The sequence below is a fragment of the Gallinula chloropus genome (genome assembly GCF_964237585.1).
Source record: "Gallinula chloropus genome assembly, chromosome: 5".
Classification (NCBI taxonomy): Eukaryota; Metazoa; Chordata; class Aves; order Gruiformes; family Rallidae; genus Gallinula; species Gallinula chloropus.
In genome coordinates, this window is record NC_140090.1 from 59,953,309 (window position 1) to 59,972,322 (window position 19,014).

The following is a 19,014-nucleotide window of genomic DNA, read 5'->3' on the forward strand; positions in this document are numbered from 1 at the left end:
GTAGCTGAATTATATGTAATGAGGGGTGATCTCTTTGTCAATCAGGGGTCCGTTATATCCTCTTTTACAGGAGAAATACAGAGCCCCAATTATGCATTTTGGCAGATTCTAAGAAAATGAAAGAAAGGGATTTCCTAAACTAATTTTGTTAATGCTGAACTTGCTCACTGCCGCTCTGTGAAAAGAACATTACTTTTGCAAAAAGCTATATCTAACCAAATGTTAATATGGCAGCAAATGAAAAGAAATCTATTCATGGCCAGAGTTCTGTACTCTTGCTTTCACATAAATAATATTGTAGAGAGTGCAAAGTTTGCCATTACTCACAGACAAGGTCATTCTGTTCACACAGCAACTAGGTCTTCATAATAACTTTCATTCAATGCACCTCAAGAGGGAAATAAAGCAATGATGTTGCAGTTTCCTTAAGTTCTCTGTAGCCTGTTGTTTTTCTCATAGGCAGGTGGACTTGGTACTGTTTTTTTCTATCTGCATATTAAAATGCTAACTAAATGCAGAAAAATGCCAAGGACATCTATGACCAAAGGATGTAACTGCCTTGCATTGGTACATAAAAGAATAGAAGTGTCCTTAGAATACAAACTATTTTAAAAAAATAAAATTCAAGGTAAATATCTAACACATGTGTTAAGAGAAGTATCTCAAAGATCAGATTAAAATTATGATATGAGAGAGATTTCAACCTTTTTCCAAGTCATTCTTCATGAAGCTGCCTGGAGAGAGGGGACCTTACTGAAATACTGTCAGTTCATGTTTAGGTCACAAACATGTCCAAAGTATTTTCAAAAATATCTAAGATGCTAATGTTGGTTGTTTTGTTTTATATAAATGCTATTTTTTTATTTTTACAGTTGTCCCTACCCACGAGCTCAGTCTGCTGGTTAAAGTGACTAGGGTGCTGTAAATGAATGCTTTACATAGAACCTAACTGTAACAAAATACTCCTAAAAATATGATATGGATTCAGTAGATCAGTTATAGTAGGAGTTCAGGATTAGAAGCAAAGAACCAACATGTATGTGTCTAGTGAATTAATGCAAAGGCTTCATCAGAAAACAGCAGAGAAAAGAGTGTTGAGGTATATGTCACCTCGTGCGAGTTGTGCACCCTAGGGATAAACGTAAGCAATGACTACTGCTAATCATTTACCCTTCTGTGTGTTTTAGTGAACAGACTGGCCCGCTCCAAGTACTGCTGAGCCAGGAGTTACCACTGGAACCCAACAAAGAAGTGGAATTTGGGTCCAGTTCTTTCTTCCACCCACCTGCTTCCTGCCATGAATTGCACTCATCATTATATCCAGAGTCTTCCTCCTTGCCCCCTTCCGAAAGCAATCCATCCAACAGGATCTCTCCAAACTTCCAGTCTGCTTCTGCTGATTTTCATGACCAAGTTCCCTCTTTTCCCTATAGGCAAGGGTTGGCAGAGAGATCTGCAAGAACTGAGAGTGATGCCCACCGTAGTGTGGAATTTGCAGACACCACAGCCACAGGGCCAAAAGACTATAGGGAATGCTGCAGTAGCAGCAAGTTAGAAGAGGTCCATAACATCATGCCTATTCTCACACCTCAGTACAAATCCAAGGCTAACACAGTAAACTCTGGGTCTTTGCCTACACTGTTTCCCTGTCCACATCCACCGCAAGCAGCATCTCCCGAAAAGGACAGCCAACACAGTCCTTGTTCCAAACTTGCAAGCTCTCCAGTGCGGCCCAGCATTGATCACGTAGGGGGCTGTCATGCAGTGACCCCTGCAACTTCATCCCCTACCCGACAGTGCTCCTTGGATCCCTTGCAGAACACAAATAAGTACTCCAGAGCAAACAGCCATGAGATTTTATTGCCCTCACAAGATGAATATGGCACAGCAGGAGGTTGCAGATCTGAGGCTTTTAGTACAAAGGGACATGTTCGCTCCTTGGCAGAGCAGTTTCAGAAAATGCATGCAGTCTCCCAGAGAAAAGGTACTCATGAAAAAGGCTGGATTGCTGCAGTGTGTCAGGATGAGAAGTCTCCAAAGTTAACACACAAATCTTTCATCAACCCTTCATCTTCTGGTTGCAGACAGCTAATTCATCAAAACCAAGAGAACAAAAAACAGTCTTCTGAAAAATTACATTCAACTGTGGATATTAGGGATGGGGTAGTTTCTTTGGAGGGTTTTAGTGCCCAACATGTTGCTTCTAAGAGTATTTGTTCTCACAGTGAAGAGCTGTGTAGAAGAGGTGGACAGAATGTAGCAGACCCTGCACCCTACCTGGAAAGGCACTGTCATGATGGAGGAATGAAAGAGGTGGATGATGGAGCTACTAGTAGCATGGTTGCCTCTATGCCTGTGGACCGTTGGGTGGATAATGTTACTAGGTATTACAGTTCTCAGAAGGCTAATAAGAATACTGAATGGCTTCCTGTACCTGGGAGGAGTCCACCCCTTTCTGATCAGAGAGCAGTTGGAGATGACTTGAGCAGGATCCCAGTACATCTGCATCCACAGTGGAATCAAGACACAGAACAGGAGCTCTCAGAACTGGAAGCCCTCTATCAGACTAGTCTGCAGGCATCTCAGGCCGCTAGGCCTTTCTTGGGAAGACAGGACAGTGCTAGGTATCCATTTGACCAATCAGGTAAGAATGATGCAGCTGTTTTTCTTGGTTGACCTGCTATGTACTCCAATATAGGGGAAGGTATGTTTTCCAGTCAATTTAGTTAAATTTGCGCACAGATGCGGCAAGATTCCGGCTGCGGACTCTGAAAACATTCTGACTACATAGGTAGAGCAGCAGTGTGGTAGCACTGCCTGGGGAGGCTGTGGAGTAGCTGTTGATCTTGGCAAACAGAGAGCAGCATCTGTTAGAGAGTAACATAGGAACAAACTGGTCCTGTTTTGAAAGAGGGAGCTAGCTGCTTAGGTCAGGCTGCTGAATTTTGCCATTTGAGTGTCTTAGATCGCTGCTGGAATCTGTAGAATTGTTTCTATGCCTGAAGTTAATGTTCTCCACACTTGTGAATTTTAACTGATTGTGTTGTATTTGAGAATTTAGCCTCTACCTGAATGTGGGAGTAACTTACTTTAAAAGTGTTGCCAGATCTATGAGAGTTGAACTTTTGTTTGCTAAGGACTACTGCTTTTAAGTTCTTGAGAATTACTTGTGAAAGCAGCACTGAGGGCACATGATCTGCACTAAGATCTTTGAGACCTTGTGAATTATTTGGTGCCAAAAGCAAAGGAAGAGGTTCTGTTGCTGTTGTTGAGAACATCCAGCTGTTGCTGGAGACATTCAATTAGAGTCTGATGACAGCAGTCTGGTTCCACTTAAGCTGATCTAATCTGCTGCCTGAGATAGGGCAGCACTGATTCTCTGCATAGTGCAGCTGAAGCAAATTTCTTTGATCCATGTCATAGCATTAGAGCTATGAATTTTCTGGTCAAATACGAAGCAGCCTGAAACTCGGTGGGTGCCAAAGAGAGAACCGTGTATGTGATAAATGTTTCGATACGTACACCAGAGAGGTTTTCCCCTGCCTGCACCCATGGAAGTGGACTCTCCATCATTCCTGACAAATCAAGCCTGGCTGTGACCAGAGTTAATACTGCAGTAAACCCTCGAGCGGGTTTTTGTTTGTCAGCTTGAGTTTTCTAGGAAATTCTCATCTTGCTCTCCACTGGCAGACCAGACGACACATCCAAAGGTGGCCGTTTCCCGTGTGTCCTTTGGTTTTCTTTCAGAGTTCAGCAAGATCTGACCTCAAACCTTGCCGACACTCTCTTGCATGGTCTTGAATCACAAGGTCTTATGTGTTCCTACATATCACACTGATTTTTGGAAGTTCTTTCTGGAAATCTAACAGGATACAACCCAATTGCTTTAGTGTTAGCTGGAACTTCAGAGTTCTGTCATGAAGTGCCCTGTTTCTTAGGCTGACACTTTTCTTGCCTGTTTTCCCACTACATATGGAGGATGTGAGATACAGATACTCTTGTAAAGTGAGTATCTATTTATCTTGTGTTTGAGATCTTTACTTCTGGTTTGCTGTGACTTTCAGATGTTTCTTCTCAAGTTCTGCAAATTCTGTATAAAACCAAAAAGTTTGAATGTGTGCATCTACTGTGGTGAACTGGGTGAAAAATCACCTCAGTGGGTCTAGGACAGCTCTTTCTCACTTCTAGCTTGGATTAGTTACTCATTTGCAAATGCAGCTTAAGCTTTCTGCCCCATATCAGCTGGTTTTATCAGACCTTTCCATTCAGAATCACGGTGAAGATGCCTCTGTTTCATTACTGGAGCTTTACAACAGAGAATAAAACAAATACCTGATCCTCCAAATGTCGCCTCAGTGCAGAAAATGTGTCGCTACCAGCACATCAACTTTCTTCTTTTATAGAGATATTCCCTGTGACCGTTTTCTTTAGGCTGTTGTTCTGCCAGTCTATTCCATTAGAAATTGTAGGACTATGAAGATTTGTGGGGATGGCACTGAAATCAAGTAACTGTAGCAAACCTAGCTAAAAATAATATTTAACCAGCACAATAGATGGCTGACGAACTGTCATTGGGTGGGAACAAGCAGGTGAATGTGTGGGGAACATAAAGCTAATGAGTCTTGTTTATCCCAAGTTAACTTCAGGTAACTTGTTCCTGGTAGGTGATTTCTTGTCCCTTTTGGTCCTTTCAACTATCTCACCTCTGTATCAAGTATCAGTGTGTAGTGCTCCACAGCAGCCTGCAAATAGGCAAGTGAAGCAGGCATGAGTATGCTGATAAACTGTCTCCCCTCAAAATGCTGGGATTTAGCTTATGTATTAATGATCAGAGGATATTTGGTGACTTCTCCTGTGTGTATAGTCAGTCTGTCTTTGCTAGAATCAGATGTAAGATAGTCAGAAATGTACCACAATGTGCATTCAGGTGTTGAATTTAACCAGAGCATTTTGATTCCCAGTCTCTGCGAACCTGACCACGAGGAAGCTGCATGCTGTGGCTGGCATGGGTCTCTCGAAAACCCCAACAGCAGAGATCGAGCGCAGTCTGTGTGGATCCACTGTCTCTTCTGTCTCCAAGGTAACATTTTTTACTTAAGATGTCCTAGAGAGAGAAGGGCTTGGCCTGTGCAAGGGAAAGAATTTATAGTAGGTGAAGTGGAGTATAAAATGAAAACAGTACTGGGGTCACTGATACTAGTGTTAGAGAGAATTTCAAGTGTGGTCTAGCTCAAGATCAATTAGCTAAACAATTAGTGACTCATGCTATGTGCAGTTTGCACGTAAATTTTCTAAATTCTGTCCTGAGGAATGTATGCCTGGAAACATTAACATCTAGTCTCTTTGAGCATGACATGAACTGACTTGCATCACAACTTAGGATAACTTCTACTTGATATCATCATTTGCAGGGATGCAGACCTCTCTTTTTAACCATGTCAACACATATTTTGAAAGGAAGCAGATGATTTGTATCTACCACAGTTGGTAGTTTGTGACCTCAGAGTATATATACATATACTACATCCATACTCATTATAGGGATCTTGAGGGTCTTGCCTGTATAGAATAGAGGAAAACTAAAGGAATAAACGTTTTGCGTGCTAATATAAGATAAACAAGCTTCCAGCACTCATCAGATAATCCTAGATTATTTTTTTTTTCAGTTTCAAAAAGGCTGTGGTACTTTATTATAGGTTGTCTGTCCATTGCAGCCATGATTATCCCTACAGGGATGGTGATGCCTGTAGCAGCAGTCAGTCCTTCAGGTAGATTCATCTCAATAGAGACTTCATTGTGGCTTTAGAGAATTATAAAAGAATGAATCTCACTTAGACAAATGAATCAGTGTATATTTACTAAAGACAGAAAGGATTTAAGGAATACTGTTTTTAATCTCCAGATCGATTTGCTTTAAGTTTTCAAGGTAGTGCGTGCATTACTTTTTTCAAAAAAGAAAAGGTTATGGAGTTTCATTGAAGTATAGATTTATATTGATCTCTTCCCTATAATTATACAAAATAGAGAGTCTTTCCTGAAATGTGTGATACTGTCTGCAGGTCACGTATACCAGAGAACATAGCAGGGAACCAGAAGAAGAGGAAATGTACAGTGCAGAGAATTTCCGTCGCATTGCTCGCAGTCTCAGTGGGACAGTCATCTCAAACAGAGAAGAGACCTTGGTCTCTTCTCACAGCTTTGTAAGTAGAATGCTGTGCAGCTTTCCAGAGAGCCATCATATGCGTGTAGGGTTGTTCCTTTCTCTCTCTGCATTTAGTAGTTAACGAACAAGACAGCAGACACTTGAATAGCAAGTCGTGTTGAAAGTTTGTCTTTGTGAATTTTTGTTCTCTTTCTGGAAGAAGAATGATTTATTATTTTCATTTAAGAAAGCTATCTTCTTCAGGAGTCCTTGCAGTGCCTGTTGTAACTGGTAAGCATGTGAGCTAATACTTAGCAGTATACGAAGACATCCATTATAATCTTTTTTTTTTCCAGTTGACCTAAAGTATTTGCAAGAAAGCTTCCAATATACCTGTGATTTTAAACAGACACCACTAGCTGTGAAAGATTCAACCATGTGGTGTTTTCACAGAGTAAAAGTAAGCATAAAGGGGAGACCATTCAAGATAGTTACATAAAGGAAGTAACTAGAAATAGGGAGATTGTTGGGTTTGGGGTTTTTTGGGTAACAGATTATTGTTGGTGTTCAGCAACATAGCCAGATATAATGTGAAGATCTGACTTGGATTGAAATTTTTGTCAATTCTGCTTAAATTTTTTGATTTGAAACTAGCTGCATAGTAAGTGTGGAAGAGCCATGGTTGCAAAATCAGTTATGTAGACAAGTTGGTCTGATTCTGTTTTTCCTTCTGTGTACTGTAATCTAAGAATATGTCAACTTCTGAATGTTTTCTCCTCAGTGTGCTTTAGTTGATGGTTTTAATACATACCTGGAGGTGCTGGGTGAAGCCGTTAAAAACCTCATGCTGTCCCACACCCCCTCTGCTGAATGTTTTATTCACACAACAGAAACAGCCCATAGGATGGATGGCTGTCACCACTCAAGTTAGTCACTGAGCTCAAATCTGACAGTTTGTTTTCATGCTATTCAGCCATCCCTGCTTTGGGGTTGATACCTCCTAATAGAGGGAAGTGTTACATCACTGGGAAATACTTCATCTGCAACACACAAATGCGGTCATAGTCTGAAGTCAGAGCTTTCAGTAGAGCCTGCTAGAAAATACGAAGGAATGATCAGCAGTACCCTTCTTTATTTCATGGTTTGTGTAGTGTGGAAGTGCCAGTGCTGACTGGCCTGCTGTTGCTTTGTGGATTCAGTTTGTGAACTGAACCTCCACAAGTGGTTGGTGGGGGTGTTGGCTTTTTCTCCTGGTATATTTTCCAGGCAAATACCCTCCTAAGTAGCCCACCACTGCAGTAAGAGCCTTGCTGGATTGATGCAGTTTTATGGTTTTTTTTTTTTCACATACCAATGCATGTTTTTGTTCCAGTGACTCATCCCTTTCCTTGGATCAATACCATCTTTGCTTGATTCAACCCAACACAGTGTTTACTCATCATTTTATGTTCTTTTCTTCTCCTTTGTCATTTTATAAAAGGAAGCACCAAATATGAGGAAAATGCCAGTGGACACCAGCCACCGTTCTTCCAGCTCCACTTCCCTTCCTTTCCCCCATGATCCTCCTGTGTTTCCCTTTGATCCCCAGCACAACCCAAACCAGGTGCAGCACCTACCCCATGATGTACAGATGCCCAGCATGGTGGGCAAGGCACGTAGACCATCAGGTAATCACAGGATTTTTCATCCTCCTTCATGATCAGAAATATTGCTGAAATAAAACCTCTTCGGATCTGGTCTTTCATAATGATGTTTCACCATCTGCCTGAATCCTTTCAGAAATCTGGAAGGACAAATCACATTCTCTCACATTTGAGTCATTCTTCGTTAAGTGGACGTAACTAAAAGGGATTATCTTTGTATGAAGTCATTATGTTTCAAAATACCATGTTCACATTTTTGTGAGGTATTTTCTTTAGTGTAACGGTGACGGTAAGACCCACCACCTTCTTGTCACTTATGAGAGTACTTCCACAAGCTACTTGTTCCAGCAAATCACACATGTAATTGTGCAAATAGAAATAACTAATTCCTGCATGTAACTTGTTTTCCCTGTGACAGTCATCAAAACCATTTTGATTTACTAGCCTTGAAATATTTTGTTGGGCTCTTCCTTGACACAAGGGCTATTAAAGAAATCTGAAGTCTGTGACAGCAGTTGTGGTAGGATAAGGAGGAAACCTGGTGAGGAAAGTGAATGCTAGAAGGGGTTACAGCTAGCTTTTATTCAGAACTGCATGTTAACCAGTAACTGGATATACTAGTGATTTATTTTTTTCTTCTGTCACCTGTTGGCCACAGATGAAAGTTCTGAGAGGATAAAACAAAAAATATAACTAAGCAATTTACTTCTTTTTTTTTTTTTTTAATTTCCCCTCCCCAGGAGATCAGAAGAACATCATCCAGAAACTTTTGGTTGTGCCTGACAGGGGTGAAGCTTTCCAAGGTGAAGACTACCCAGGTGTGGCACTGAGCTATGGGAGTCTTCCTTGTGCACCCAAAGGCACCCTCTCCCAGGGGCAAAAACCTCTAGTTAATCCATATTTAGGAGGTGGAGCATCAAGTGTCTCTGGCCATTGGCTGAACATGAGCTACCCTGCCAGGCAAACAGCCACATTACCAGATAAACGGACAGCGCTCTGGGGGAAGCATGCTGGTCAGTCAGGCAAGGGTTTACAGGAAGGCTTCCTCCAGCAGCCTTTGCAACATCAAACACATGAATCTTATGCCACTGGTTGCAGGCTACCAGCCAGCACAGGCTACAGCACTTTAAGAATACCACATGAGCCTTCTTGGGATCCCGGTGCCTCTCAAGGTTGTCCCGTGCCCCCCTCTTGCGTTAAGGCCCCGGGTCCAAGGAGAGTTGATATGCCCCCAGAAGAAGACTGGCGACAGAACAGCTACACTTCGCAGCCTGGCAGAAGGCAAATGCTGCCAATGCATGTGATGGATGGGACTTTTTCTTCTGCTTCAGAGGCACACAGAAATATGCTCGCTCGAGCAGCAGCAGCTACTGGCACCATGCAAAATAATGGCTGGTGAGATCCCATCCACTCCGTGTGCCCTGATAAACTGCTCTGTGAACAGTCTTTTGCAGGTTGCCAGAGCATGGATTACATGGAGACAGCACACTCTTTCAATCAGTATCTGTGCCAGTTTTGACTTAAAATGTAGCTATACAGTATGTGGAAACTAATTGCACTGTATTTCATTTCTGACACTACTGAACTGCTGTCTGGATGGGGAATCTTGGTTATTGTCCTGGCCTCTCCTAGCAAAAGAGTGCTGCAGGAATGGGAAGCGTCAGGGGCATTGGTTTACGGGTAAGTTCAGAAGTATGCACGCGTTTTGAAGGAAGACAGACACTTAACAAAAGGACATTTTTAAGGACTCTTTCATGATATGTAGCTTGGGTAAATTCTCCACATTAAAAACCCAATCCTTTTGTTTTCCTCTCCTTCCTCTTCCCTGTTCCTTCCTAGGGGAAAAAACCTCACCCACCTTCCAGGTTCCAGTAAATCTGCACTTGGCAGGCTGGCTGTTAGTAAAGCACACCCAGTTTTCAGTGTGCTGAGATCTCGGGCAGAGATCACAGCTGTAGATGCTGCTGAGGAAGTGGTGGGGAGACCTTCTTCATCAGTAAACCATAATTTTCCCCCACTTCCTTAAGGCAAACTAACAATGCTTCAAACAGAAAAGACTGTTAATGCTGCACGCTTAATTACACCAATGTAAACACAGAGTAAGTTTAACTATTTTAGTGTCAAACATACTTGCTTTTGTAAGTATTTTTCAAATAAATCTATGAAAATAGTTCTATTTACCTGTCTGTGTATGAGCTTTCTTTGCTATTTGGCTTTGCTCGTTCATTGGCCTGAAAATGCTGATTTATACACTAACAACCATGAGTGAATTGTTTATACTGGTTCATTAACAACATTTATGTAATAAATACTTAGTTTGATTGGAGGAAACGTGTGATTTTTGTCCCTGGATTTTATGTGTTTCATCACTACTCTGTACTTAACTTTCCCCTCGTAACAGACAGTAATTAACAGTGTCCTTTGAAAAGTATTTTCAGGCTTCCTTGCTGGAGGGAAGCTGGAGAATCTGTGCAAGAGAGTATCGTACGCAGGTAGGAGTCTTGCACAAAGTCATGGGAAATGACTGATGTGGTGAGAAGTATCACTGAAGAGTTTGCACTCCCACTTTCCCGTGTGGTGGAGGGTGCTGTTACCTGCTTGTCCTGAGTGGGAGCGGAGCTGCCGTGGTTCTCGCCCAGGCAGTGGAAGGTCCGGGCTGCCCTCTAGTGCTCGGTGGTACTCGGTCGCCTGCTCTCCCGTGGCGCCAGGTGAGGCTCTTCAGCCTCCTTTCATGTTTTGCACCTCAGCAGTTGATGGGATTTCGTCAGTGTTTGCCTGAGATTGAGTCTCGTTCAGTGTAATAAATGTCACTTCCCAGTTTCTTGTTTCTAAATGATGTCTGTTATTGTTACAGTCTCGTGTAACTGCATCGTGCTGAACTGTGTTTCACTTCAGGGGATTATGCTGCGTGCTTCTTTGCACTCAAGTGCCCCTCTAGCTGTGATAACCACAGCAAAGTGCTCTCTTCTTCCACCCTTCCTCTCCAGAAAATGGATTTTTTTCACATAATGGTTTTGTCAGTTTAATAACATGGAACTTTCTGCAGCACTATTTTTAAAATTAATTTCTTAAATATAAAACAATATTTAGAAACAACTCTTTGATTAAACTTTCCCACCTGTTACAAAGTTGTTAGTCTCCCTGGCTGTGCGTACGTGCCATGCCATAGGCAACTGCCAAGTTTCTAGCCATAGAAATGATGATTTTCAGAAGTGACTGCAATGCAGTGGTGTGTATTTGGACAGAAAGATTCCTGTTGCAGTTCTCCATCTTGTTAGGGGAACAATGCTATTGGAGTGAAGGGACTCTGGACAGAAGCAGCCCTGGTTTGTTTCAGCTTTTTTGTTCCCTTTAGAAATTGAAGAAAGTTACAGTATCCCCAGAATGCAAATGAGGACACGGATCAGTGCTTGACACTTTACTTGACTACAACTCTAAAAAAGATTCAGGTTGCAGAGTTGAGGCTTAAATTGTCTTGAACTTGGTTATCTAAAAAAATAATCTGCCAAAATAAAGTACAAAGTTAACTCTTCAAGAATCAATACGGAGTATGAAATGTGAAGCTGGAAAAATATTTTTAATTTATCTGTAGCTTCTGCCTGCAAGTATTAGTGGGGTAAGTTAGTATCTACCTTGTAAACCATGTGACTAACTGCTAACTTGTCTCTTTGATATTTATTGGGTGTTTAAACCCTAGAAAAATCAGTTATGTGTAGTAGCTTATTAAAGTTCACTGTTACCTATAAGAAGGGTGAGGAGGGAGCTTCCACAAGGAATTCAGCTGCTAATTTGGAACAGTCGTCTTAGAGTTTATAGAGTTTATAAGCTTGATGGCTTTGATGTAACATAACCAGGGCTTGCTTTCACTAGTTGCAGAGCAGGTTAGTGGATGGAATTAAGTGATATGCATCCCATAAACACTCAAATTTACTTTTAAAAATAATTTCAGTTCTCAAAACAAAAGTCTTATTCCCTGTATTTATATGATCTCTGATGGTGTTTGTAATAACCTGGTTACACCCAGCTGTGTTAGGGGGCAAATAAGAGCAGTAATAGAGGAACATGCTGTTCTAGCAGGCACAAATGTGTGTAAATAGAATTCTTGTGTATATGGAAAAGGAACAACCTAGCACAGTTTTTCCTCTTGAAGGCAGCAGACTTTGAGCACACTTTTTATGGAAATCTTTTGTCAGACCTGCTGAGCAGCAGAGCTGTTGAAATAGAGCATGTGCTGGAGTGTCCAGCACCAACAAGCTCACCTGAACGTGCTCCGCTTTAGAGAAGCGAGCTACAGAAGTTGCAAGGTAAGGGCCTGGTCTTTCCTAAGCAAAGGCTGCTGCGCCCACAATAACAGGCAGGGAATTTGGGAGAGGGAAGGAACTGTCTTACTGATGTTTCCCATGATTGCTAGCATTGCTGTAATCTGCTTACCAGTGGTGGTTGGCGTCGGGTGTATGAAGTGCAGGCAGGATTTCAGATAACTGGCAGTCCTGCAGGTTTTGCATCTAATGGCATTTGGGGAGAGAGGGTCGGGGTAGGGGTGTGAGGAGGAGGGAAGAAAAAGGTAAGAACCTTTTTCAAGAGGTGGATTGGAATAGAAGGGAACAGAGAGATGAAGCAGCCAAATGGAAAGAGAAAGTGTGTGTTACCTCTCCTCACTTGAACAAAGTCTGTCTGAATTTTCTTTCTTTTAATGGATAGATTCCAGTGCAGAGAGGGACCTCAACACTAGTCTGTCACTGAAACTTTAGAGAAGGGAAAGGCTGACTGAGGTACAGGGCAAGTAGTGTTTTTTATGGGAATCCTTTCCATCCTTGTTCTGAGATCCACCTTATTTGAGGAAAAAAGGTACTGCTTGTGACACCAGCTGGTGAAGAACTCACGCTTCAAACACCCTGGAATCAATTGAACTAAAGTCAAAGTATTTGTAGAATCACAGACTGGTTTGGGTTGGAAGGCACCTCAAAGATCATCTAGTCCCAACCCCCCTGCCATGGGTAGGGACATCCCTCCACTAGCCCAGGTTGCCCTAAGCCCCATCCAACCTGGCCCTGAACACTGCCAGAGAGGGGGCAGCCACAGCTGCTCTGGGCAACCCGTGTCAGGGCCTCACTGCCCCCATGGAAGAATCTAATCTAGCTCTAGTCTAAACCTACCCTCTTGCAGCTTGAAGCCATTACCCCTTGTCCTGTCACTACACTCCCAGAAACACTTAGGTGCCACTGATACATGTATAAATAGATATTGGGCAAACAGTGCAGATGAAGTTAGTGTTTATACCAGCTGGGGCAAAGATAAAAATGTGCTTGGGTGTTACAAATACCTCACTTAAGTTGGATGCGTTCTGGAGTCTCCTACCACTGAGCTGTCTCCTGTTTAGCACGACGGGTGGCAAAAAGCAAACATGAGATTTTCATCCATCTGCTTGCTACCTCTAGCATTTTATTACTGCACAGACCAGAACCTTCAATGTTCCTTTTATGCTAGTTCTTCCACCATTACTAACCATCGCTAGTAGAGTTACCTTTAAAGTTTCAGAAAATGTTTTTAAAACAGCATGTTAATTTTTTCTATCCCTTTGCACTACTGCTGAAGTTACTTTCTGTGTCATCCTTCTAGTTCATTGAAGGATTTTTTTAATCCTTTAAAACAACAAAAAGCCCACAACTTGGAAATGGTTTTTTAAAATTTCTATTTGATTAATGGAAAAGTACTAAGACCAGCTACACAGTCACTTCTTCAGAACACTGAAAATGTTTGCCAGCTTATTTGTGGAAGCAGATGCAAATGGATGAGTTCAGCTGAAGAAACCTCAACTTCCTTATTGGCACAAATAGAGTTGTTTTAGTATTCATTATTGAGTGAGTAAGCACTGAATATACTCATGAATAAGATCAAGTGTCTATTTGTAAACTAACTTACATTAGGTTTATTGAAGAAGGGTTATCTTGAGCTTGGGGTGGCCCAGGCGCAGATGATTCACCAGCGAATCATAGGCTTGAGAAGCTTTGTGTGTATATATCACAAATCAAAATAATTTTAAATATGAATACATGAGAAAAGTGAGTACAGTGAGGTGGCACTTTAGTAACTAATCTAAGAATTGTGTCCTATTGTGAAATTTTACCTTAACTTTTACTATGCAGGAAAAGTGATTTTGATGGCGCTCTAGGGTTATGTATCACTCCAGGATGTTTTAGTCAAAATTTACAGCAGTAACTGTTCTGTGACTGCCAATTGAGGAAGTTCCAAGCCTACGACTCTTGCTAATTTGAAAAAAATAAAATCAAACTATTCAAATTAATTAGCTTAAAGCACAACCAAGTTAACCTGCAATGCTTTTATGTGTATATATACATACACGTTCCTGTAAACAGCTGAACATAACTGATTTACAAATCTTGACTTACTAACCTTGAATTACTTGGCTGCAATGTTGCATATAAGGCTAATCTAGTATTTAATGAATGCCTATTTCTTCCTCATTTGTCTGACAAGGTGTTGGTTGTTTGATATACAGATAGATACATATATAATTGTATAACCTACTATGGTATATGCTATTTGAAAAATCTCTGCACTGTTTGCTGTGGAGGTATGTGCTTTATTGCTTGAAAATAATTTATTTTAAAATTCCTGAGGTACCAATACAGCATGTTAAACTTCAGCTTTTCCAGAGCTGACTTTTAAAAAATACAAAATGTCAATCAAATGCAAGTGAACGTCATACCATTGTCAGTTTGTAGAAATCAGGTATGTATTTTTAAGTACACTTAGGAAGAAATAACAGATTGTTCATGACCCTATGTACTAATTGTTTGTAATCACACAAAATAATGTGTAAATGTATTTTCCATTTGCTTTTGTAGTTTAGTTAGTTTCTACAGATAGATGAAAAAAACCCTTCAGTTGATGTTAACCATTTCAGTGCTGTAGACAAGTTTTTGTGGCCTGCCCTTAGACTCTTAAAGGAAACAATTTAATACAGTGTTTATGACACCTTACTTCTGATAAGGGAGAGGAAGGTATGTGCTGGGAGTCTCAACTGATTTTTCACAATAAACTACTGATTTGAACACACGAATGTAATTCATTCGAAGATGTATACAGAGATGGTATGGACCAGAAAGTAAATTTCTAACGTCTTCTCATAGCTTATGGGGAGATAAAAGCCCACATCTCTCCAGTGCTTTTATAATTTTCTAGTTGTGTATGAAGTTTCTGGAACAAAATACATAGTAGAAAAGCCTTTAAATCTTTCTGGAATTATTTTGGGATGTCCTTTTCTGCCTTCACTTAACAATCAGTCATGACCTCAGGTTTGCCCAGTTATGAGGGTCACTATCTTGTTCAGCTCTTTAAGCTATTCAGTCCCAATGCTGGTGTTTGGTCTCAGCAACTTGGGAAAAGGATGCAGTGTGGTAGGTTGGAAGCATAGTTGTACCTCTGCCATCTGGTAACGATAGCCCAGTGTGTGTGTGAGAAAAGAGTGCACGTACTCTGCACAGAGTTGTCCTATCTCCATTGTTTGTGTGTTTGCTCCCCACCCCCCCTCCATTTCCTTTAAAATTGCTTCATGGCATTTCTCTGATCTGTAGGACACTGTGTTCATGGATCAACATGCTTCATCAAAGTTTAAAAAAATAAAATTCACAGTTTTACTTCATAATTCCTGTTATCGAGCAACAAGATTGCTGCTGATTAATAAGGCACTATATGTAGACCTGCTTACCTTGAATACTTTGTCAGTTGAGTCTCCTGCTTGTGGAGGCTCTAAGGAAACTAGAAAGAACGCAAAGGAGGGCAGCAAAAAACAGAGTGAACTCAATTTTTAGAGTAGAGGTGACTGGATCATAATCTATTAATATCATCAAGGTAGTAAGATAAATGAAGAGAGGGAATTGCTTGGTCTCGATGGTAGGAGAAAGAGCAATTGCTTAAGGCTAAGGAAGGAAAAGTTTGAACTAGATAATAAGGGCGGGGGAAGGAATGCTTTAAGCAGAGCAAGTGAAGTGATGTTTTGAGGAACATAAGGCAAAGTTTGAGGTACTGTCACTCCAGAGGTGTGAGATTTAAATTGGAGAGGTAGCTGGTAGGATTTGGTATGAGAAAATCACCTAAAATTCTGGAATCAGGCAAAGTGACACAGGCTGGGTTGCCTTAGCCTGTTCTCTACAGCTGAGATGTGATGCAAAGAGCAGCTGTGGCCATGACTGGCGTTTAACATGTAGTCTGTACTTCCACAGCCTATCCATAGAGGTTACCAGGGAATTGTGTGCAGAAAGAGTGTAACAGGATATAACTGTAATGGTCACATAGCTTGCAATTTATAGCAGCAATTATAATTTGATAATTTGCTTTTGTGTTTTTGTTTTTCTTTCTAAGTCAGTGCAGCTTCTCAGTACTGGCTGATATTGGCAACTAGAGTACTGCAGTAATTTTGTGGTGCTGCAGAAAATGGCTTAGGACCATGCTTTTGACCTTTCTGAATGAAGATGTTATGTAATGCTTTTTGCCATGAAAAAAACTGGCTTGGGACAACAAGGAAATCTTGCATCCTCTTAAAAGAAGGCTTTCAAGTGTTCACACTGAAACTCAGTACAGCAGTATGTCAAAATGTACGTAAAACGTGGCTCGTTCTGAGGCGGCCCCACATTTTATACCCACTGCAACACCATTTCTGGCAATTCAGAAAGGACAATTTCAAGCAGTCACCAGTGAGAGTCAATGAAATGGAACAACCTCATAAAAGTTCTGTCTTCCTCATCTTATTCTCCTGCTTATAGCACATCTTCCCCTTTCAGACCTGATTTGTCTCTGCATGATTTGCTGTATGCATCTTCCTCTTGGGATCTGGAATATATCTCTCTCTCCTGTGATTCAATTTCCTTCTTAGAGTTTTCAAAAAGTCCTTGTTGTGTAATTGGCTGATTCTGGGACATTGCATTGTGCCAGTTTTAAAGATCTGTTGCTGTTGGAGTCAGAAGGGACTGTTCTGATCATCTGACCTCCTGCATGAGATGGTTAGAGAATTTCACATAGTCAATTTTATGTCTTAACTTCTGTCTGAAGTTTAGTAAATGGACCTTGCTGTCTGAGGTGACAATTTAGTAAAATACAGTTCCTACTGTACCTTGCAATACTCAGTCATAGGAGGTGTCAGAAAAGTCTAGATTCTAACGCAACCCCTTTTTGGTTTTGCATGCAGCTCGAATGTGTGCAGCTGTGAGACGGGGCAGGAGGAAGACAGGGATTATCTGCATCCCAAATGGCTCTGTTTCCCAGGGTGTAGCAATAAGGTGGATCGGCTTGGTTATTCCATGTGCTTCTCTTGCTGAACTGTTTCTCAGTTTCAAAAGCAGTTGTTCAGAAAGTAACTCAGTGCTAGCTAGTGGTTTGGAATATCCAGTCAGAACAGGAATCAGGCTTTTTTTAGTAGTAGTGTTGTTTTTTAAATTACATATTAAAATCTGCAGAGTGGAATGGCCACTTGGTGGCAAAGCTGAACAGGAGCTAAAATGTGACTCTGCTTTTCAGAAACACTTTAATTTGTTTGGCATTTGTGGGAAACTGTCAGGATTATAAAGGTACACTGACTTCTACCTGCAAGGCCATGTTTCTGTTTGCAATGGTGTTCTTACATTCCTACAATCATAACACTGCTAGTGGTGCTAGTAGAAGTTCGATTCCTTGAACACCAGAAGTTAATCAGCTTTGCTTACACCATGAGGTGAGTTGGGGCAATGTGAATGCCAGAGTCTCTAGCAGATTTAGAGACAATACTACATGAAAAAGCTCAAGTGACAAGCTGATGGGCTTAGGGTAGAGTTCTGTAGTTTCCTCTCTCTCTTCCTGCTGAAGGTTTTGGTATTGCCCTAACAGCAAAGGCACATGCCCTGTATATTTGCATGAGGCAGGATGGGAATATTTTAGAAAAATTGGCAACAATAAACCCCCAGCTAAGAGTGCTAGCTAGCTTCTCCTTCTAGCTGTTACTGTATTTAAAAAAATAATCTGCACACCATAAGTGTTCTAAGGAGGTGTGGTTTGTAGGGAGGCATAACACCATCAGCCTAAGGCATGGGGAAGGAGGCGGAACCCAGCAAGGTTTCATCTGTACGAGCCTTTTCTTCAGGTGATGCCTGGCTATGACTGGAAGTGTTCCAGCATGCAGGGCACTAGGCATGCTGCCTGGAAGCTAATAGTGTCTCCTCCTGGCACAGCATCACAACAAAATTAAATTATGCTGTGCTTTTTTCCTCAACCAGAGTTCTGACTGCATCAGCACCTTTTACTTCATACCCCAGGAGACAGGACAAGTCAGCTGTGGGCTTGTGAGAGAAGTGAGCAACTGAAAGAAGAGGCATCTTTCTTGCAAATGCATTTCAGGTGAGGTGAAGAGGTGATTCCTGACAACACTCAGCAAGACCTCTGGCTCCTTGTGTGTTTGGAAATGTACAGACAAATTAATTTCTTAATCACCACACTGCGAAACACCCAAGCTGCATTTATTACCAAGATTCTCTTGATTCTAAATAAGAGACTGAATTTGTTCCAGCAGATTTACTTTAAGTTAAAGCTAAATCAGTATGAGCAACTTACTGCCTTTCCTATCCTGTGATCTCACTCCATAATCTGGATACACGTGCATGTTATTGAAGCAAATGAGCTTTTGTTCTATTTAAAACCCAGGCCCTTTAAATTGGTTGACAATGACAGGCACTTTGCAGTACATGTGGTATAACAAAGTAATCCCTGCTACAGGAAATCTTAGTAATAAATCCAGAATAGTAATCCAGGATTTCTTCCATGATACCCTCGTATTCCAGCTCTCTTTTTCTGTGCACACACACATTCTACTTGTGGACATGAAATCCACTTTTTCCAAAACCAAATTTGGAGTCTTAAAACTTCCAGTTGCTTCTTTTCATGTCTTTACAATGATACTTCAATTAGTTCCCTGCTTGAACTGTCTTGGCCACGTAATAAAAAAGCAAGGTCAAACCAAGCTCCTGTGTAAAACAATTTTAATGTATTTTTTCTTTAGCCAAACAGCTTTTCATGCTCCAGATGGCAGGTGTTCACCTCCAATGTCATCCTTTTTGCTTGGATCTTGCTGGAAACTATTACTGAAGGGCCTTCCTTTCTTAAGTTCCTGATCTATTGTGTGAAATAGTTTGCACAGTTCAGTACTAACTGTGCATTAAGAACTGTTGTATTAGCTGAGAT

At 41.2% G+C, this 19,014-nt stretch overlaps 1 protein-coding gene across 1 annotated transcript in view; it reads left to right on the forward strand.

The window, feature by feature from the left end:
* The window catches only part of USP54 (ubiquitin specific peptidase 54), a 50,104-nt gene extending 40,143 nt beyond the window's left edge, over positions 1-9,961 (forward strand). The window contains exons 18-22 of the mRNA XM_084265402.1: positions 1,188-2,644; positions 4,962-5,080; positions 6,060-6,200; positions 7,623-7,809; positions 8,526-9,961. Coding sequence (XP_084121528.1) covers positions 1,188-2,644; positions 4,962-5,080; positions 6,060-6,200; positions 7,623-7,809; positions 8,526-9,184 — 2,563 coding nt within the window. The 3' untranslated portion in view covers positions 9,185-9,961. The remainder of the gene's footprint in view (positions 1-1,187; positions 2,645-4,961; positions 5,081-6,059; positions 6,201-7,622; positions 7,810-8,525) is intronic.
* The last annotated feature ends 9,053 nt before the right edge of the window (positions 9,962-19,014 follow it).